This window comes from Caloenas nicobarica, chromosome 2, assembly GCF_036013445.1.
Source record: "Caloenas nicobarica isolate bCalNic1 chromosome 2, bCalNic1.hap1, whole genome shotgun sequence".
Classification (NCBI taxonomy): domain Eukaryota; kingdom Metazoa; phylum Chordata; class Aves; order Columbiformes; family Columbidae; genus Caloenas; species Caloenas nicobarica.
The window spans coordinates 97,503,854-97,527,055 of NC_088246.1; the positions used below are offsets into that span (position 1 = coordinate 97,503,854).

The 23,202-nt window shown below is 41.0% G+C and overlaps 1 protein-coding gene across 4 annotated transcripts; it reads right to left on the reverse strand.

The window, feature by feature from the left end:
- Positions 1–82: 82 nt before the first annotated feature.
- Positions 83–23,055, reverse strand: BAG1 (BAG cochaperone 1). 4 transcript variants are annotated; one of them, XM_065628756.1, is made up of 7 exons: positions 22,952–23,055; positions 18,635–18,763; positions 18,392–18,474; positions 17,495–17,608; positions 16,899–17,006; positions 5,749–5,811; positions 83–312 (listed from the first exon to the last, which is right to left on the reverse strand). In XM_065628756.1, exons 1-7 carry the CDS (start codon positions 22,992–22,994, stop codon positions 304–306), a joined length of 549 nt encoding a protein of 182 aa, XP_065484828.1. In that variant the 5' UTR covers positions 22,995–23,055; the 3' UTR covers positions 83–303. The 4 variants fall into 4 exon arrangements, with proteins under 4 accessions (XP_065484828.1, XP_065484827.1, XP_065484826.1 ...); XM_065628755.1 differs by having other exon boundaries at positions 83–2,938; XM_065628754.1 differs by having other exon boundaries at positions 83–3,356.
- Positions 23,056–23,202: the final 147 nt, after the last annotated feature.

Here is a 23,202-nt window from a genome sequence, read left to right on the forward strand (position 1 = left end):
AGAGAACTTTCCATATTTTATTTTTACCTTTTCATTTATAATAATACAATAACTAAAAAAGAAAAAATAAAATCTAGACCCACGTTCCACGGTGTCAAGTACTCCACTCCAAACCACGGGTGACCTTTCAAAGTCACAAAGGTGTTACTCCAGGTTTACAGCGACGTTACCTTCAGGAGGAGCTGCTCACAGAGGACGACACTACAAGCAGCGGATTTTACACCGTTCCCAGACGACAAACCGTCCCATGGCTCCAGACCCTGCAGCTCCCTGAACGTCGGGTTTGGTTCACTTCACACCAGCCTACAGGAGCTGGGGGAGAAAATGAGGCAAGGAAGGGTGTAGTTTGATTCTCATTGTCACGGAGAATCCGCAGCGTGTGACCACAGCCAGAGCGACACAGCAAGCGGAGGAAGACGATGGGGTAATTGCAACTAAGGCAAAAGCGAGTAGCTGCTCTTTAGACATGATTGGGGCAGATGGTTGGGGTGAGGAAATGATTCAGTAGCAAAACAGGTATCACAGTATACCTAGACTACAGAATCAGCGAGAATACAGCTTAAGCTTGATTGAGATCTATGTTTATCTTTACAAATTCTGAAGAATATTTACAATCTCCTCTTCCTTCCCCCTCCTCCCACAATTGTTGTCTGCTGCACTTGCCAAAAGCACAGAAGTTTGCTTTTACTGAAGTTTAAGGCTATTATGAAAAAACGAAGTGTAGGAAGGACTCCTCTTTCAAAACTAGGCATAAAAGTCAATCCACTCTAGAAGGTCTTAGATAACTCTAAATACAACCATCTGCTTTCCAAAACGAATAAACTCATTTTTATATTTGGAAGACAAAAAATTTTATGGTGCAAAAGTTTGTCTTCATACACATACTTCTGTCCTAGAAACCAAACACTGATTCCAGGAGTTAGCCCTGTAAGGTAACTTCAGCTCAGGACAATCACCCTTTGCTGAACCCAGGTGTGCTGGTGGAGAGGTTCATCATCACTCTCTTTACCTCCAAGCACCAGAACATCAAAAGATCTACTAGGGAACAGCTTAAAGTTAATCCCACTGGCTTTGAGATGGGCTGAGGATGTTCTCACACCAGCACACATCTCCAGAAGCAGCAGCCTCTGGGAAGGAGTTCTGGGAAGACGACATCTGCCTGCAGCCTTCGTGTTCTCGCCCAAGAGAGAAAAATACAAAGGAGCAGCAGAAATGGGCACAGCCCCAGCCGCGACCACAGCTCCCAGTTCTCTTCATGGCCACAAGGGGACACTTTGCTTATTATACCTGCACCTGTGAAAGTTGAATGCATTAGAGGACTGACATCTGAGAGGGTGAGGATCCTGCCCATTACAAGGCAGTGGAGAATTTTGCACACCCTGAATTAGGCAATGATGTTGCTGGTGGTTTGAGAGTCAGCTGAATCTGGTCCAGAAGCAGCACCAAGCTAGGCAGGGCTTCACAGAAAATGGCTACAACCAACTCTTCTTCCTCCTAACTTTAAAGCGCTGGGAAAATGCAGCATGACCAGACCAGTAGCCTAGCAAAAAATATCCACAGTCCTACCTAACATACAATTTCCTAACATGATAGATGAGCTTCCTAGGAGTTTAGACCTTGAAATCCTCCACAGGTGCTGAGAAGAGAGTTACATATGGGAAAAATACAGTCTTGAAGAAACTGGTTGACAGTAAAATATATGGCAACTCCAACCTTGGTATGGTCAAAAGGCATTTTTGGAATAAAAGTGACCCCTTCCAATGAGGGGCTACCACTTCATTTGTGCAATGGCATTTTTCACTAAATAAATGTTCCTCCACTTACAAACATCAAAGATAATACTTTAATAATAATACTTTAGGTATTATTTAAGGTTTATAACTTATTAGAAGTTAACATCTTTTTACACACGTTTCCTATTCTTACCTTGAAAGGACAGCTAATCTTAAAACAGTCACATATAGATAAAGGCTCACTACACAAGGGCCATTTCTAAACATCCTCAGTCTGACCCATTTGAGACAAAAGAGCTTTTCTTTCCCCACAGAAACAGGCTCCTTACCAGTCACTATGGCACCAGCCACTTCAAATATGGCTGATCTTCTGACCAGAAGTATCAGTAAAAAAGCAATTCCTGCTATAGGTACATTAGATATGGGCTCTGACCAACAACCGCAAAGTTGGCTGCACCTGCTGACAGTTACTATCTTCTGCAAAAACTTACTCTTCACCGGACAGAGAAGGCTACACATGGCACCTATCTGACTGCAAGAATCAGTCACAACACTCAGACGCATGGCATTGATAAAATAAAGTTGTGTCACTTTGTAACATTTATAAAAATTCACTGTTTACCTTAACAGACTAGAAATAATCACTGCAATTTTCCATTAAATATATTAATAGCATCATGAATTCAGTGAAATCAGAAAAAAAGTATAAAAAGCCCTTTCAAAATAGCTCCTTAGTTATACCTTGCTTGAACTGAACCCATGGTATATGAGCAGCATGAGTAATCTCATTTCATTTCCTACCATAACTCAAGACAGAACACAAATAATCAAAATAAGAATAATCTATAAAAAACACAGTACGACAAATCTATGTAAAAAACATACGTCTGTAAAAAGGAGCTCAGTAACAACTTAAAGCACCACTCAAAATTAAGTACCATACATGTTACAGTACATTCCATTTATTATGACAATTTAAGGCTAAAATAGGTACAACTCCCTTATAGTCAAGCTTTCTCATATTTATAAATGCATACAAACATTAAGTAGATACAAATGTGTAGGGGGGTTTTATTGCTCTGAATGGTCTACTAGAATGTTCGACTTTTCCAGATGTTGTCTCAGTTTGCCTTTTTCAATCAAGTTGAAGTCCTACAATTGCAACTTGTGGCGCTTGTACAATTATAGACCTCCTTTGATTTGAGCTGTAAATAAATTCAAAGACATATCAGACAAAATTGCCCATCACTGTAAACTTTATAACTTAGTTAACTAAACATTTGTCCATAAGATACATAACAATTCACTACAAAGATTGTTTCAGTCATTCTCAGGAAGGATTTTCTTTTAAAAATAATAGGTCTAACCAAGCGGCAAACAAGACAACCAGCAATACATGATCGACTGGTACCAGTCTAGCAGACTGTGCTTTAAAAAAAAAAAAAAAAGCTGAATACGTGCTCCAAAACAAAGAGCAAACTTTTCTTCTTGCTCATAGAGCAATTATGTTTCCTAATTATGTAGGGCAATGCCTCATTCTGCCAGCGCCGAATTCTTTGACTGCAGCTTGTCTATTTCTTGACCAATATTTCCTTCAATAGTATCACACTGGGCAAGAAAAACCTGAGAATAAGAAACAAACAAATGTTACTGGGGATGCAATTACAGCAATGGCAGACGCTTCTCAAGAGGAGAAACTGCAGTTTCCGTCATGAATTTGAAGAAACCAACTCAACAACCACCTTCCAGTTCCGTTTTGATAATAGCTTATTCACAATTTTCTTTATCCAGAATGCAACAAAAACGTGATATGTGATGAGGCATAATGTCGCTGCCCAACCTCGCCAGTCCTGCCACTGAAGTACCCTGAGTTAATACAAAGTTCATAAACAACAATAAAGGTTCAGACAAATTAGTGCTTCAGTTTTGAACACAACTTGTAAACTCCTTTCTAAAACACATACTTCTGTAGCCGAGGGTGGGGCTGACACACCCACCTAGCCAAATCTAGAACAAGCTTTCATTAAACCAAGGCCTCTTCTGTTTCTCAGGACTACAGGGCAACAGGAATCCTCATCTTTACCAGTAACCAGCTGGTGTGCCAGAAGGCTCCTTTCCAAAAAGGGCAGTCCACAGCACCTCGAGCTTTCTTCAAACCTGCCTGTGAGTTCTTACAAGTGTAGCAACCCACACATAGCAATTAAGAGTCAGCAGCCACTGGTCACTTGGCTTGTGCTCTGCACAGCACAACATGCCAGTATTTTAAGCCAATACGTTATTTTAGGGCAATCCCAATGTACGTGAGCACAATGTAGTTTCTGAGCAGACTCTCCCACTATATATTCACGTCTCGCACTCGGTTTTACTGCGTCTGCACTAGACTTTAACAGTCAAACCAGATATTTAATGTTATTGACATTGAAATGACATAAAGAAACTTCCCTCTGGAGCAGCTAGCTGTTTTGCCAGGTGACTGTTTCTCAACCATTACACTGTTTCGAATCGCCTATCTTCAACCAACCTCTTGAGCAAGCATCAACCCACTTCCGTAAGGACTCGAGGGGTAAAAAAAGTCAAGGTGGTAACAACTGCAGCTGCTGGCTGCAAGTGTTTCACATCTGTCTTCCCATCCTGGAAGATATGTGATTGCAAGCAACAGAAGGCAGTTAAGAGCTCCCCCTCACTTTTATGAATACTCAAGAGAAAATAAGCATAACCTGCCATCATTTTCTCGCTCTGGAAAAACAAATTTTTGTTGACTGCTCTGGTCTGAAACCCTGCAGCCCTCAAAGGGTTCATAACCTACAGTTGCAGAACACTGTGCCTATAAAAGCACATCAATAATTCTGATATCTGCTCAACAGAGTCTGTTTTATGCTTTAATAGCAGTACTTATACAAAGCTCAACTTATTTCTGCAATAACTTCACCCAAGAGTGGAGCTCTAGTAGCCTGCCATGAGGTTTATAGCCATAACTCTATTACAAAGTTTTGCTGCTTTGCTCAGGCACATGGAATCAAGAGCATGTTCAGAGCCGCATACAACCTAGCTACACCAGCAACCACCTTCCCTTCAATTTGCATTCTCTGAACTTCCCTCTGTAACCGAGTACAAAGTGCTTTGTCCCTAAAGCTATAAAAAAACCCCATTTCTACTGTGAAGTACTTTATGGTAGGGGTTCCTCCAAAATAGACGGCTATTTAAAAAAAGCTGGGAAACATTAATGGAAGTATTTTAATAAGGCTACAGTACAAGACAAAACCTTTCAACTCCATATATGAATGCAAGGTACCGTCACAAACAATTTTCAGAAGTCTCACCTGTGACTGAAGCCAACATAATACAAACAAAACCAGTAATATGAGTAGCACTACCATTCATTTACGGAAGTTTGACTTTGCGGGGTGGAAGGATGTATTCCAGTATTTATTAACAAACCTGCAGTTCAAGGTCTCTAAGGAAACAATGCCCAGGAATTTATAAGCATCATATAATGACAAAGCAATTATAAACCTCACCCCTCAGTACAGCTGCTCTCCTGTACAGCTTTTACTTTAGAGACTTACTCTCCATAGAAAGTTGGTACATTGCAATAGAAGCTACATTTTCCAAAGAACACCTCCAGCGAGGCCCAGCAGGAGTTACAGCTGACTGCATCCTTGTGCACAGACCTCATTCATTGCTCCAGCTCATCAAAATACGGGAAAGCAATAATGATTCTGTTTTCTTTACAAGTTATCAGGATTACTTTACATCATCAGGCAGCCATAAGGCCAACCACTAATGTAAATTACAAACACTATCTGAAAACAGCATGAACTATGAAAATCTGTATTTTTGTACCCTGTTTTATAAAGCCATTTAATACCTCTCAATGGGAGGTCATAAGAAAGACCAATGTAAGAACAAACACTGAAAAAGATCTAAGCTCTGAACAGCTCTCATTTTCACAAACTCTTGGTACACAAGTGCCCAGCATTAACAGAAACAAAAAAAAACCACCCAAGAAACTCACCTGAACCCTTTTCACCAAGCCCTTCTTTTTCAGTTTGCAATCACTGAAATTCTCTGGCAGATTCTGCAGTAAAATAAGCAAACAAGTTGATGCAGCTTAATGTTGAAATTCACATATTAAACTTAGAGCAAAAACTGAAGGTTTCAAAGAATCCTCTGAACAGGCATTCTGAAAATGCCAAGCCTGCTCAGTGAGAATGATTACACAAGAGAGAATTTAAAAGAAATCATAAATTCAAGAAGTCAGGAATTCAGCATGCTGATCGCAAAGAACTGAGCCAGCAAATTTATCACGTGGCTTTAGGTGAGTTACAGCAACAGACTATAGGCACTGCTTTTGTCTGCTGCGGTGTATGGTAACTGTTCTGCTGAGCTTCCACTTCAGCATTTTTCAGAGCGCATAAAATCATTAATTACCTACAAACACATTAACTCAAACACTCATCAGAAGGTACCATCACCAACGCAGGCACTGCCAGCTTGTTTCAGCTGTACATCTGATCTTCTCTGCAATGTACTCGTGGGAGGCAACAGATGTGAAGTGTTACATGCTGACGGTTTTAAATTCAATTCAAACTGCATCATCTTCTGTACTCCTACCACCCAACATATTCACGTATGTTATCTTCACAAATGTTGTACACTTTGTCCTTTCGGAGCTGCGTGAAACTGGGGTGTTGGTGGGGAACAGTGCTCAGGTTTACCATGGGTTTTTTTAAATCAGGTAAAACGTCTTTACATATGATTATCATTATATAAAGTTTATGTGAAGATTCTTAGAAACATTGTGCTCTCACTGCTGAAGATGCATAAAAATCTTGCAGTTTCTCACTGGCATGCTTTTTACTTTCTATCCAAACCCTATCTCAAGAATATAAGTTTCCCTATACCACTCTGTGTTTCATTTCAGCTAAAATGTAAGCCCCACTGGGAGGTTTAGACACATGATCCTTTATAACAACCAAAGAAAAAAAAGGTGTTCTTTTTTAGCATCCAGCAAAACATCCATGGTCTTAAATATAGGAGTGTTGCATATAACCTAATACAGGAATTAAAAATACACAGGATTCCACACTAAAAAAAACAGTCCATCATGGAAAGTTCAGTGATCCCGCTGCTTCAGTATTTGTGCAGTAATTAGCACACTGTGATACCAGACAAAGAAATAATAATCACCAGGCTTAGCATGCTTTCCCAGAACCATGAGTGAGGAGAAAATAAACACCTAACAGAGTGAGCTGGGACACATTCTTACATCTCCAAGGGCAATCAAAAGAGGCTTCAGGGCCTTGGGACGGTTGGCAAGAGAATCTGGAGCACAGGTAATTTTTTCCTCTACCCTTCCAGTTGTGGGCAACAATGCTGGAAGAAACAGATGGACCCAGTCTATTAATACATGGCTCCGTGGCTGGTGTCACTACCACAATTTGGGTTTTTTTGACAATGGGATGGCCTTCATAGCACTGGGTTTGCTGGCATCAGCTGGGGTCTTTCTCAAAGAGGTAAGAGGGTCTTTGCTCACGAGCTAGTGGGGGTCATCGACAAAGCTCTAAACTAGGCATGATGGGGGAGGGGGACAATATCAGGCTTGCCCGTGACAAGCTGTGGGATGAGACACCAAGGGTAGAGGCATGGGGTGCTAGCAAGGGCCCTCAGCCTTTTGTTCTGAGACACGTTGGCCACACTGGAGCATACTTGAAGGCTTAGTGAGATGACCCAGGGGCTCCTGATGTAACAGGAGCCAACAAAGAAACACTGGTGAAATACCTCAAAGGAATTAAGAGGTGTTCCTCTGAGAAGGTGATGCAGCCGACAGCCCAGCTGAAGTGCCTCCAAACCAATGCACACTGCATGGGCAACGAACAGGAGAAGCTGGAAGCCACTGCGCTACTAGAAGGCTACGACCTACTGGCCATTAGTGAAACTTGGTCGTATGGATCCCATGACTGGAGTGTAGTGATTGATGGCTACAGGCTGTTCAGAAAGGACAAGCAAGGAAGGAAGGGTGGAGGGGTTGTCTTCTACATCAAGAGATGGATAGAGTGAAGTGCTGTCTCTGAACAACAGCCACAAGCAGGTTGAAAGCTTATGGGTAAGAATCAGAGACTGAGGCAACAAAGGAAACCTCGTGGTTAGTGTTTCCTGTATATGCATGCCCCGATCAAGGAGTGCCTATTGATGCAGCCTTCTTAGTCCACCTACAGGAGGCATCACACTTGCAGGCTCTTGTCCTGCTGGAGGACTTCAACCACCCCAACATCTGCTGGAAAAGTAGCATGGTGAGCTGTAGGCAACCCAGGAGACTCCTGGAATCCATTGAGGATAACTTCTTAAGCCAGGTAATAGCCCTACCAGAGGGGATGCAATACTGAACCTGATGGTCACCAATGCAAGTGAGCTAATCGGTGACATCAAGATTGGTAGCAGTCTGGGCTGCAGTGATCACACACTCATGGAGTTCGCAGTCCTGAGGGATATGGGACAGGCGAAGAGTAAAGTCAGGACCCTGAATTTTAGGAAAGTCAACTTTCAGCTCTTCAAGGAGTTAGTCGATAGGATCTCCTGGGAAACTGCCCTCAGGGACAAGGGAGCAGAACAGAGCTGGCAGATCTTTACGGACACTTTCCATAGAGCACAAGACCTCTCAATCCCCAGGCGTAAGAAATCAGGAAAGGACAGTAAAAGACCGGTATGGATAAGCTGAGACCTGCTGGTCAAACTAAAGGGCAAGAGGGAAATGCACAGGCAGGGGAAGCAGCGACAGGGATCCTGGGAAGAGTATAGTGACACTGCCCGGCTGTGTAGGGATGGGGTCAGGAAGGCCTGGCTGGAGCTGAACTCTGCAAGGGATGCAAAGAATAACAAGAAAGGCTTCTACAGGTATGTCAGCCAGAAAAGGAAGGTCAAAGGAAGCGTACCTTCCTTGATGAGCAAGACTGGTAAACTGGTAACAATGGACAAGGAGAAGGCTGAGGTTCTCAACAACTGTTTTTGGCTCGGTCTTCATTGGCAAGCTCTCTTCCCACACTTCTTGAGTGTACGAACTGCAAGACAGACTGGGGGAGCAAAGTCCCTCCCAGTGTAAGAGAAGATCAGGTTTGTGATCACCTGAGGAACCTGAACATACATAAATCTGTGGGACCTGACGAGATGCATCCCAGAGTCCTGAGGGAACTGGCTGATGTAGTTGCCAAGCCATTCTCCATGATATTTGAGAAGTCATGGCAGTCATGTGAAGTCCCTGGTGACTGGAAAGAGGGAAACATTGCATCCATTTTTAAAAAGGTATTTAAAAATGCAGAGAAGCATTAGGGGGTACTGGTGGATGAAATATCAGACATGAGCCATCAATGCACGCCTGCAGCCCAGAAGGCAAATTGTACCCTGGGTGGCATCAAAAGGAGCAGGGCCAGCAGGTTGAGGGAGGCGATTCTGCCCCTCTGCTCCGCTCTGGTGAAACCTCATCTGGAGTCCTGTGTCCAGCTCTGGAACCCTCAGTACAGGAAAGACATGGACCTGTTGGAGAGGGTCCAGAGGAGGGCCACAAAAATGATCAGAGGGCTGGAACAGCTCTGCTATGAGGACAGGCTGAGAGAGTTGGGGTTATTCAGCCTGGAGAAGAGAAGGCTCTGGGGAGACCTTATTGCAGCCTTTCAGTACTTAGAAGTGGCCTATAAGAAGGATGGAGACAGACTTTTTAGCATGGCCTGTTGTGACAAGACAAAGGGTAATGGTTTTATGATAAGGGTGGTAAAACATGGGCACACGTTGCCCAGAGAGGTGGTAGATGCCCCATCCCTCGAGATGTTCCAGGCCAGGCTGGACGGGGCTCTGAGCAACCTGATCTGGTTGAAGATGTCCCTGCTCAATGCAGGGGGGTTGGACTAGATGACTTTGAAGGTCCCTTCCAACCCAGACTATTCTACGAGTTTACTTCTACCTAAACTTTAGATTTAAAATCACTCTCACTCCCACACAATGCTGCTTCTTGTCTCCCAGGAGAGCACGGAAGTTGGAAGTGGGAGTAACTACTACTACACTAACCTATTTCCAGGGTCAGGGTTTTTTTGGTTTGTTAATTTGCTTTTGGAAGATAGGTAAGAGAATCTTCTCTTCCTGTAGTTCCAGCTTCCATTTCTGTTGCTCCAGTAGCAGTTTTCCCAAACAGCAGCATTGTTAAGCTGGATAAACCTCATATTGACTTTTAACACTTCCATTCAAGATCAGAAAGGGTAAGGTTCCCTTGCAGAGAACTTTTATGTCAGACTGCACCTCCTGAAACAGAATCAGAAACTGGACATATTTCTTTCAGGTGGAAAAACGATTATCGGCATCAGAGACACAAGAGAGGTCAGTGTGCGGATTAAGGGAGATACCATTCCAAATGCAAACTGGTGCAGTTTTATCTTACAAACAGGGACAGAAATACCCAAAAACTAAACGTTATGGTGTTTTTTGTTTGCTTTCTCTTTTTTTTTCCCCTAATTGATGTTAATCCTTTTATTACCAAAAAACCTCTTCAGTTTGTCCTAAAAGGCATTCCATCACCTATCTACCCTTCCAAATTCTCTTATTTTGGGAGAAAGAAGACGAGAAACAGCTTTGAAGGTATGTTACCAGGTTAATGTCAGGAATCTGTCAGGCACCATGTAAACTCTCCTACAGGAGCCAGTTCTACACTAGTCACTTTGTTCATTTATGTAGTGTCACCTTACCTCCTTGAATTTACAGTACAGGATAGGTTCAGAAGCTGCTATTACTTTTTCAACAATGGTCTGTCTAAAATGAAAACTCCTTTTTACTGGGTGGCATCTGTCCATTTTTCAAAGCACAGATTTTTCGACTTTTTCATTTTGGAAACTACTTTGCATTTTACAAAATGTATTTTCTAATACTGTGTAGTGCAATAAGTCCTTGCTCACTGCAGCACGCTAAACCTGCATGTTTCCTCCCAATAAGCGGGACACTGTAAAAAGGTTATATTACATGCTTCTCTTTCAGGAACTGGATGCTCCAAAGACATTACAAAACAATTCAGAAGTTAGTTTAAAGCTCTGGGTGAATTATCTTCAAACAGAGTTTCAGTTTACAAATAAAAAAGGCAGCCTTTAGAGCAGGAGTGTCAAACTCATTTTCACCAGGGGCCACATCAGCCTCGTGGGTGCCTTCAAAAGGCTGAATGTAATTTTAGGACTGTATATTTATAGATGTAGGACTAGTTACATTTATACAGTCCTACATTTATACTGATTTACAGTATTTATAGTTGCCACAGGGAAGAAAATGTTAAAGAAATATTATAAAGTCATATGAAGTATTCCAAGGGATCTTAGATACAGGACCACGTGACCAACAAGAAAACACTCCTATTTTTCCATTGGTTTTCAACAACACAATTTACTTTTTAAAATGAAGAAAATATGACAAGAGATATTTAACATAAAGAGAGCATTTGATGTGTACTATTTTGACTACATATATGTAATAGCCTGAAAGAACAAAGGTTGGTTAGGTCTAATTATTAATGGCTGATTTTCACCAGAAAACAAAGATGTTATCTCACTGTCACAGAGATTCTTCTATGCCTTGAAGTTTTCCACAACTTTGAACTTCTTAATAATCAAATTAAAAATGAAATTATGCACTATGTCAGTTACACTGCCCACCTCCCTTTGCTGAGTACTTATTTCAGGCTGTATTTTCTGAAAGAGATTCTGGCCTATGCAACTACTCCTACCATTCTGAAACAGCAAAATAACAGACAATTTTCTATCATTCGAATAGGCCTAAGTTAATTTTCAGTAGCAGACAGGGAACTCCAGCTGGGCTTACCACACAAAGTCTGTTTCTAAAACAGATACTGGTATAATAACCGGAGGAAACTTTGAAATCTGAGTGTAGAGAAGACATTCAGACCATTTCTATTTTTGACAACATTTTTCAAAACTGATCTTTTAAATTACATCTGCACATGCTAACTTCCGTGTTTGCTTGCACACCCTCATACCTGTTTGTTTGTCTTCTCTTTCTGCTTAAAAGGTGTTTTGCAATCAAATCAGTAAAGTTTAAAAATCTTAACATCAAATTAAATCTCACAGTCTCTCTGTTTTACCTTAGTCAGCTTACGTCTCCTCTCCAGGAATACGTTGTCCAACTATTCAGGATTTAACAGGTGAAGCTGGCAATAAACTTTAAGTCACAATAACATTTCAATATTTAATTAAAATCAAATTTAATTAAAGAAGCAGTAGCTTAAGCCTAGGCAGTGCATATACAAAGCTCTTGCCAAATCTACATTTGGTGCTGACATTGTTTGCAGAGCAGTTTGGATTAGTATAAGGCTTTCCACTGCACAGCATATTCTTTTATAGTAGGTCTCCTCTTGGCTTTGCACTTTCTCTGCACCAAAATCCCTGCTCAAGTCTCCCAGTCCTTGGTCTGTTTGGTCTTAAACTTTCAAAAGTGTTTCCAGCGCTGGCTTCACCCCTGCAACTTCTGCAGAACCCCTGGGCACAGGTTCTTTATCCTCCCCGCAACCACCCAGACCCAGAGATGGAGTCTCCCTGTTACCAGTGACTACTTCCCACTCCACACTCCCAAATTCAGATGCTTAACCACATCTCGAGAGCTCTCACCCTGCAGACACACAGACAAGATGCACTGCAGAGACACGCACTTTATGTCCTCAAAGATTTATCTTTTGTATGCACAACACTCATGCTTTATACAAGAGATCCTTAAACCAAATCGCTGTTTACACAGTAATAAATCAATGCACGTATGTTTTCCTGCCTCTAGATCTTCGCTATTCCTGAATGGTCTTTCGACTATGAACCCAGCATCCCTCTCTCCTGAGCACGGCTTCTTAAAAAACAGACTCTCTCGCCATTTCTTTGCTCTCTCCCAGCTGATCTAGCAAAACCACCTCCCACTGCCACAGAACATCACCTTCACCTCTGCTCAAGTTCTGCTTGTTTTGGAAGTGCTTCCAAAAATGATTTTTGAGCTTAGGGTTACCACCACATCTTTGCTCTCCTCTTTGGTTATTTCCTATTTCCCAAGCCATGGACCCCAGTAGGTAATATCTGATGCCTGAATCCACTTTATAGCAGTGTGGTCAGTTAATAAACAAAACAAATGCTCGTCATTATTTATGACTATCTTACCAGACCCAAAGGGACACCATTCTCAAAACACGCAACCTCCTATGTGAGCAGTCATTAGCAATAATAGCTAGAAACATTTTTGCTTTGTTATCAGATTGCTTAAAAAAAATAAGAAGTTGCAAACAAGGATTTTTTGCTGACACCCCATTCATCTAACAAGAAGCTTTTTCACCAGGTTCTTTTAAAAACCCAAACCAACAAATAGTATTCGAGTGTCTAGTTTTTATTGACAACCAGCCCTTCATTTTTTTAAACTAATTGTTAAATAAATTGGTAAATTGGGTAAGCACATTATGTTGATACTGAAACTTTTTCATCTAAGTAGACATCTGAGCAGCTATTAAATGGCAGCATTTGTCAACAGGTTTTCTGAATGCAGAAGTGGTAACTAAGCGCTATGCCCTCACTGGGGGACGACAGGATTTTCATGCTCCTTGTGCTTTAGAAAAATTTTCCCCAAGAGTTTTGACTTTACATTTATGAATCATGCTAAGAGATTTAATGTTTATCTAATGTTTATTTATCCAGATAAATTAAAAGGCTTAGTAATTAGTTATAATCTCATTGTAAGTGGCAAGATCTCCCAGAAGCCTGGGAAATCTTTGTTACAGGTACAACGATGTTTTCAGAATACTTCTTTCTGCTAACCCTTGAAATGTTAATTTGGTATTGATTTGCCAGATGACAAGTATAGCAGGGACAAGGAGACAGTGAAAAAAGCTTTATCAGAACAGTACAGTAATTTAAGTAAATTTTACAGAGGAATTATAACAAAAAAAAAAATTCACAAAAGGAGGATGGGCCACCAGAGCATAATTATTAGTCAGTAACGTTATCAATGTCCTCAGTACTTATACATGCAATGTGACAGATGATTTTGTCATGAATCTATGTAAACAAAATCAGAGACTGGTATTTCAGAACAGAACGCCTTTTTTTTTTTTCAGTTGTTAGAACAACCTGTTATCTGCAATACTGTCTTTCTTTCAAATCTGCCATTTAACAAGAAATCACCATGAGAATGAAGCAATCTCTCAGATTACAATATCAGTGACAGACTTCATGTAAATTAGAGCAGGCTCACAAGAAGCATATAGTGTCATGACTGTGGAGTTAAATTTTCCTACTGACCTTTCCTTTTTTTTTTTCCTTGAAAAAGCATTTCGGTTATTTAAAAAGCTGTGCTAGCTGATAAAGTCAAGGATTTTCTGTGCTCTACTCACTGAGATTTGCAATAGGTAGCGTAATTTGACTTTTACTCCTGGACTAAATGTTTTAACTGCTGAAATAAATGGTATTTCTGGTGATGCACACACACAAATTTTCAGCTGTTGAACATGACCCAATTTGATTTCCTCCCAAAGAAAATGTCAAAGATCTGCGGCTTTTGGGAAGATCTGACTCAGTCACAGCACTCAAAATTTGGTGAGACTCTCATAAGATCCCTCTACCCTTCTTGCTTTGGAAGCAGTAGCTACTTAAACAAATGTAATGTTAAAATGTTTAAGTAACAGCAACTCTATCCAAAACCATCCCTTCAAGACTTTCCTTTCACACCTCTGGCAGTGACGACATTGTATTTTATTGCTCCCACCCCAATGCTTTATGACTACCGACCTACTTCTCCTCTTCCTAAATCACTTCTTTTAAATTCATAAGTGTTGAACACATGGGGCCTAGTAAAATAGGAGTATTAGTTCCAAACTCAGCTCCTCTAATTAATGAGCTTGTCTGCTAACAGTAAGAGGGTGACAACCCTAGAATAAGCAGAAAACAATATGCCGGCTTCCTCACCCTTATAAGCTCTCTATAACCATATGAATCTCATTTTGTATCAAGGTAGATGTTTTGATTGATCCAAACGATGTACAACAGCCAAGACATTTTAAAGAGCTTTCATAACAATTCTGCCAAATAAACAAACTGCAACATTTACAGAGTGAGCTTGCTGGTGTGTTTCACTTCTGCACTGCTTCTATTCTTCTGTCTTCACTGAAAACAGCTCACTCAGTCACTTTTTTTTTTTTTTAACATACTATGTGCTCAATAGCATTCAAGAGATCTGTCAGAATACACTTTTTACTCGGCTAACAAAAAGAATACTAAATACTGTATAAAATACTCTCTGGAAGGTTTATGCTTTTCTGCTTTGCATTTCTATTTACCATTTTTACTTCAGTGAAACCCATTTATTGTTCATATATATACCTCATGACTGTTTGTCTTGCTGCCTCTGTATCCTGCACAACTATGGCACAGCTAAATAATACCTTGGGAAGTAGGTGGCCTGTTCATCTGAGCTGGTGTAATAGCAGTACAGTGAAAAGCTACATTTTATGTAAAAACTCTGCCCAACTACATGTATCTCATCTGCAAGATGTCACAGAAATTTCACGGAAGTGACTTTGGTATGTCCAGTGTAACTTCAATCACTGGTAATAAAAACCTTCACGGATTTCTTGCTCTAAAAAAATGAGACTTGTCAACCTCATAGGCTCTTATACAAAGTAACAAACAACTACTACAAATACTAAAAGAAACTAATTATAATTAGTATTAGCTCTGGCTGCTCCACAAAACTGAGGCACAGGGACTCCATTATTTCCTAAACCTAAACATGAAGTCACTAGGTTATAAGTCTTCAAAAATCTTGTAGTAAATCATCAAACTCCCTTGTTCAGTATTATTTGGAGTATTTTGGATAAGGAGGCAGATAATAGCATGCTTTCTGTTTAAGCAATGCGAAAAGTACCAGAATCAAAAGTAAACTTGGGATGCTCAGTTTGCATTAATTAGGAAGCAGTTACAAGGGTTTTTCAAGGCTGCTTGCAGGGTTCCAGAACTACACCTGCATACAAGTACTGACTTTTTCCTAAATAAGACTTAGTATCAGAAACTGAAGGGATCAGAAATAGGCTTTAATCCCATCCAATTGAAACAGTTGTCATCTTATTGCTATTTTCATAACACATCGAGAATCTGCCATCTCAAACAGAGAATCAGTCATACAAAGCCTGTATGTCTAACAGTATTCTAGAACTGTCAGCAAAATATTTTCTTCTATATGAGGCAGAAAAGAGAAATTCTAAGACTTTAAAAAACTTAGCATACTATAATTTTATAGAAGTATTTAATAACTGTTGGCTATAACAAATATCAAAGGCTAGTTTACGATTAAAGGTGCACAATATGAAAGGAAAGAATAAGTTAATGAGCTCTCCACCATTCCTAGAAACACATCCATTGTACAGCATCTGATGATGGCCACTTCAAATTATTACTCTATGATTTAGTCTGCTATTGAACTTTTTCAAAGTGTGCGTCAATTAAGCTATGTTTAGTTCACTTATTATAGGCATTTGCACGGAATCTTTCTGAAACAACCCCATAAGGGGTCACTGTACAAAGGAGTAGACCCAAAGACATCACTACCACAGAAAGGCAGCATTTTCCCTTCAGAGTAGGATATTATGATCATGATGTGCAACACAACTACTTAACGAAGTTTATGGAGAAAGACCAGCAGACAAAAACACACAATAAGGAAATACCACAGATGCCACAATCTTCTATTTATCTCTGCACAAGTCCTTTATTCTCACCTAGCTCTCAGCTACTACATGATACAGGAAGATATATATTATATTCTGGAAATATGCTGTAAGGTTATGATCCATTAATGACTGTGAAGCACTTGGATATACTCCAGTACATTCCAAAGAAAGAATCCAGTCCTCAATATACAGACATCTCAAATAAAAGTACTGTCAGTCCACAGACAACTGACCAGACCAAACTGTCTTTTGGGGACATACAGGGCAAGAGCTGGATATTAAAGGAAAAATGAGCAAACCAATTAACTAATTTTCAAAGCCAAAATAATTTGGTTTAGTATTCTAAAGTATCAAATAAATTACAAGAAAGATATATTCTTAATAGTCAGCTTCTGTTGGGATTTGACCCTCCTCTGTGGTTATTTACTTACAATGGCATCAATCTGTTCCAGGATCTTCATAAACTGTTCTGCAGTTCCTTTTATCCTCTTGTCCAGCTTTTTTAGTGCTTCTGCTTGGAGATCCTTTGCTAAAAATCCCTGAGGAGGAAAATGAGAGAAGGAATTATTCCATACCCTACAAAACACTCAGCTTAGAAAATCTGTCAATCCACCACAGCAGAAAACATCTTTTACTATTTCTGTAGTTTCAAGTATGATAGGGACTCCAATCTCAACCTGTATTCTATCAGTCCTTGACCTGCTAAATGTAAGATCTCCTAGGTTTACTTAAAAGATTAAAGGAATAGACATTCTCCTTTGGACTTCCAGAGAACTCCTAGATCTAAAGAATATAATTTATTCAACATGCAACAATATTCACTTTTTTTCCAAACAGCGCCATGCCTCCATTTTACAAACTCATAAATAGCATTTGAAATTCAGTAAGAATTTTACAGGTCCCTTGGGCAGTTAAGAAGGGCAGCCTATTACTGACTACACAAAACCTTTACGCAGTATTTTTTAAAAAATATTCATACCTACAAAACTGTTTTGCAAAGATATAAAATGATACAAAACTGGCATACCTTCTGAATACTTGTGAACTCTTTATTAACTTCCTCTATCTTATTAGCTATTTGCTCCACTGACTTCTCCAAATCTTTTAACTTCTTTAATTCAGCCTCTTCTTCTGGACTATTCTGTGTATTCAAAGGTACAACATTCACAACTATGGAACAAATAGAGTCACTATGCAGCTAAAAAGCAGCAACAGTGGTGATACAGACATAAAGGCTTTTGCTGATTTAAAGTACATACTACACTATGGTTATTCTTTCCATATTTAAATAACTATAAAATTCTTTCCATATTTTAATACCTATAAAGTAAGTGTCTTCCCAAGCTTAATTACAAATACAGTCAAAGTGGCAATGTATATAAACATATTAAATTAGATGAATTTGAAGGACACATTAAATGAGATTAATTTGAAGGGAGAAAGGAGAAGTGCCAACAATTTTTTTTTGTTAGCTTAGCATCTTGAAAGTAGAGGTAACTTTTATATCACAAGATATTACCTTGTCCTCTACTTGGCAAAGCCAGCCACAGGTCTTTTCACTGGAAATAACCCAGCAGACTCAGTAGCTACAGCTTCCCCCACTGTCCCCCCAAAAAAACAGATGAGTACACAAGGTCACCAGTGCACAGAAGGTTCGTGAGGACTGAAAGGCAACAGATTAGGCAGAAGTTTGTCAGTAATATAACACAAAGTCAGTCAATAATGTCATAATAACGTCATTTCAAAAATGTATAAACTGCAGTTATCTGCAGTACAACATGAGATTGAACTCAACTTTGTGGGTTGGTATACAAGATTAGTTTAATGCTGTAACCTGTTTCTGTGTTCAGCAGCTGAATCACTGATAGAAATAACAATAATTTAAGGTTAAAAAAAAAAAAAATAGTCCAAAGGCAACACTTACCCTTTTCCCAATCAACATGACTTTGCAACCATTTTTAACACCAAGTGCTGATAACGGTTGCTCCAATTCTTTCAGGGACCTCCCTAAATGGAAAATGAGCAGGAAAAAGAAAACAAAACAAAAAACGCAACAGTTAAAATGTAGTTAGTGGCATAAGAATGTCTTTTTAAAGACATTAAAAACATGGACACCTGAAAGTGAAATATATCATCTATAAGAAACATTGACAGATTTATAAGTTACCTTTGTAGATCAGTTTCTGAAAAGGAACTGGAACTCCAGTGACTTGTTCAATAAGCACAGCCATGTCTTGTAGTGTAGGTTCACCATCTTCTTGTGGAGAAGCAACCTGAATACTGTGTTTTTCATTACCTAACAAAAACCAGAGTAACAGTAATAGTTATTGTTACCTAGAAAATATTACAGGGAATCAATTTCTAACACTTATTTACATTAATGCAGAGAGTTCTTGAATCACTGATTCTCATTTACAATCATAATTTTCAATCAAATAATTCTACTGCGTTTCCTTCCTCTTGGATTGACTTACCTCAGCTGTCAATTTTATTTTACATTCTAATAACCTGAAGATTTGAATCAGGCATATTCTACCAGCATAATGCTCCTGCTAAATACTATTCCACACCTCTTTTTAAGAGTGTAGATGGTGTCCAGACATCTCATGAGCTAAAGCACGAAAGCCCACACTTTTGTGATGTATTCCATTTCCTACTTGTAGGAACTTTTAATGGCACGAGCCTTGGGGAATCTGAGACAATTTATCACCTCCTTTACTCCCTACTCCTCATACATGAGAAGCAAGTGATCAGTGTCTACCTTGCCTCCCCTCCACCAGCCACCTCAGAGAATTCTAACAGCCCAAAAATTATTTTTCCGCATAATGCTGCTGACATGCAGCCTCAACCACTTTGAGAGGTCTCGGCCTATATATCACCTTTCACTTATGGAGCATCCTATCCAGGCTCCCTGAGATTACTTGCATGCAAATAGCAGGAGGTTCTTAGAAAAAAAAGGAGAATGTCTATTAATCTCTGCTTTGCAACAGACCCTTTCTATAACCCTCTGTTCCCACACACATAAGGCCTGTCAATCTGAAGGCACCCACAGGAATCAGCCACCACCAGCAGCAAGGGAAACCAATACCGGCATTTTTTACTTTGCAGGAAGACAGAACTCCTTAGCAAGTACGAGAAATAAAACTATTCCTATGTTGCTAATTTGAAGTGCGTGTATCTTTTACAAAGAGGAGCACTAGAAGTATCGATTTTAAAATGTTCCAGCCTCCCAGAGTCAGAGGACCAGTGACAGTGACTTCAAAAACTTGCAAGTTCCAACAATATTTCTTAATTCCAAAATGGTTTCAAGCTGAAAATTGTATTATACAAAGTGTACCCTAAGTATGTTACAGAATCAAAGAATCGCAGAATGGTTGGGGTTGGAAGGGACCTCTGGAGATCATCTAGTCCAGCCCGCCCAGAACATATTGCACAGGAATGTGTCCAGGCCAGTTTTGAACGTCTCCAGAGAAGGAGACTCCACAACCTCTCTGGGCAGCCTGTTCCAGTGCTCTGGCACCCTCAAAGTAAAGAAGTTTCTCCTCATATTCAGATGGAACCTCCTGTGCTTCAGTCTGTGCCTGTTGCCCCTTGTCCTATCATTGGGCACCACTGTAAGGAGTCTGGTCCCATTCTCTTGACACCCACCCTTGAGATATTTATAAACATTGACGAGATGCCCTCTCAGCCTTCTCCAGGCTGAACAGACCCAGCTCTCTCAGTCTCTCCTCATAAAAAAGGTGCTCTAGGCCCCTCACCATCCTCATAGCCCGCCGCTGTACTCCCTCCAGTAGTTCCTTATCCTTATTTTCCATAAACAGAGCTTCTTATCAACTTGTTTTAGGAAAAGAAAATTATTTAGGTCCTAACCTCAATATATTTTAAAAAGTTGTTTTGATATACATAACTGTTTTATGTAAGGGCTGTGCCTATCAGCAGTTGAGAGGAAAAAACAAACAAACAGCTCAAGTTTGCCTAGCCATAGAAACAGTTTTAATCACAAATGAGTACCACCTTGGGCAGACTGTCATAAAAATTTTGCTGTAAATTCACAGCAATATGAAATCACCATGAAAAATACTTCATGGGTTAGAACTGGTATCATGGCTTACCAGTTTGCTTCAGTAAATGACAATACGAATTTAAAATAACCACTACTGAAAAAATCCAAAATCTTTTTTAAGAAAGGCCTAAATACTTTTACAAAACAGGTCAATTCACTTTCTTCCAGATTGTCAAATGATACATGTGGACGTACTATCATTCGTTTTCTTAACCCTTATTTCTATCTTTACCCACTTTCACTCATGCCTGCAAAACTTTAATAAAAATGTTTGTGCTGAGTAGTAAATCAGCACCTGACAGCAACAGGTACCAATCAGACAGCTGTCCAAGATGAAAGTTGCCTTCTATTCGCAATCTATTAATGAGAAAATAATTACCAGATAAGAAAACAACTGGAAGTTGTTCTTCACCAACGACTCTCAGATAAAACTGCCAGGTGATAAAGGAAACATTTTCACAAAACAATGTAACAGTTTGAAAACATTCATGAGCAAGCAAAAATAAACACTACGCTCTAAAGGTGGAAAGAATGTCACCAACATAGCGCAAAAGGAATAGGGGCTGAATTTAGTATTCAATAGTTTAAAAAAATAATCCATTAAAAAAATCACAAGTTCTGTTAACAAAAACCTGCTGATGAATACCTTGCTGATTTATTACTTTATCATCCTTCTCATTACTCCTACTGTCTCACCTAGATCCACTTCCTCAGAATTCACCCATGCTATTTCCCATCTTATTTTTAAGAACTTTGGAGTCCAGGCTATTCTTATGTCTTTGAAGTAACTTTTCATATTTCTTTGCAGACTTAACTGCATCTTCCCTTCTGCCTTCTTTTCCCTCCTCCTATTTCTTTTCCTGGGAAAAAAAAAAAAAGTCAATCATGTCAGCTGGCCTTTGAGCAACCCATTTCATCAGGTCAGCACCCAACGGTCATACTGAAGAAACCACCACTTTCTGTTGCAATCTTATCGAACCATAGAATCATTTTGGTTGGATAAGACCTTTAAGATCATGGAGTCCAACTGTTACCCTAGCACTGCCAAGTCTACCACTAAACCATGTCCCTAAGAATCTCATCTATACATATTTTAAACACCTCCAGGGATGGTGACTCAACCACATCCCTGGACAGTCTGTTCCAATGCCTGACAACCCTTTCTGTGAAGAATTTTTTCCTAATATCCAATCTAAACCTCCCCTGGTGCAACTTGAGGCCATTTCCTCTTGTCCTATAGCTTGTTACTTTGGAGAAGAGACCAACCCCCTCCATGCTACAACCTCCTTTCAGGCAGTTGCAGACAGCGATCAGGTCTCCCCTCAGCCTCCTTTTCTCCAGGCTAAACAGCCCCAGTTCCCTCAGCTGCTCCTCAGACTTGTGCTCCAGACCCCTCACCAGCCTCGTTGCCCTTCTCTGAACTCACTCCAGTAATCTTGCAAATGTTCAAGCTTATTCAATAATAAAGATGAGAGCCTGTTAGGTAGCCTCTACTTTTAACGTACAGTGTTGACTTCAGTATTATATTTAATTTCAATGAAGATAGTTACCAAAAATAGTGACCTGTGCTCAGTGCTCTCTGGCAAAGACAGCCTCGTCACCTGTTTCCTTACATCCTTACCCCTGTGCAGCCAGTTTGATCACCTTGTTGATATACTTCCTTACATCCTTCCATACATCCTTACTCCTGTGCAGCCAGTTTGATCACCTTGTTGATATATTTCCTTACATCCTTCCATACATCCTTATCCTGTGCAGCCAGTTTGATCACCTTGTTGATATATTTCCTTACATCCTTCCATACATCCTTACTCCTGTGCAGCCAGTTTGATCACCTTGTTGATATAGACAAAGCTATTTTTTTTTCCCCTTCTGTTAGATCAGCTTAAGCGATCCAGTTTGAGGGAGCCAGCAGGAAGACAAGGGAGCAAAGAACTGAAGCCTTTCGGGAGCAGCCGGCACTGAGACCAGCCCAAAGCAGAGGCTCAGCCGCGCCCCCCGGGCCGGGGCAGGCCCTGCCGCTGGCCCGGCGAGGCCAGGGCGCTGCGGCCTCCCAGCCGGCAGCCGCAGCTCCGGCACCTTCTGTCTCCTCCAGGCTCCGCGGAGCCGCAGCCGCTCGGGCGCCAAAGCCGGTCACACACCCCCCACCGCCTCCGGCCGCCTTCCAGCGCCGCGGCCCGCGCGTCTGCGGGGCAGCCACGGCCCCGCAGCGCCGGGCTCCGGTTACCGGCCGAGGGGAGCCTGGCGGGGACGGCTGGAAAGGGCGGCGCGGGGGCCCGGAGAAGCCTCCCCCAAGCCGGTCCCTCCGGGGGCCGAGGCGCCGGGGCCAGCTCGGGGTGGGGGCGCCGCGGAAGACACCGCGGGCCGCGCTGGGCCCCTCGCCTACCATCCCCCCGTCTCCCGCCCTGGGGCGGCTCTTACTGTAAGTGACGGTGACGGTAACCGGGGCTCCGGGCGCCGCCATCACGCCCCGGCACAGGGAAACCGTTCCACGGGCTCTTCCCGTGGCGCGCCGGTAGCGCGTCACTTCCGACCCAGCGCAGGACGTGACGTTAGCAGGAGGCTGGCGTCACCGCCGGGGTGACGGCGTCAGGGGGCAGGTTAAGGCCAAATTAATTACCAGAAACGCCACACAAACGGATGGGCTAATCTACATGATTTTATGTCTCCCA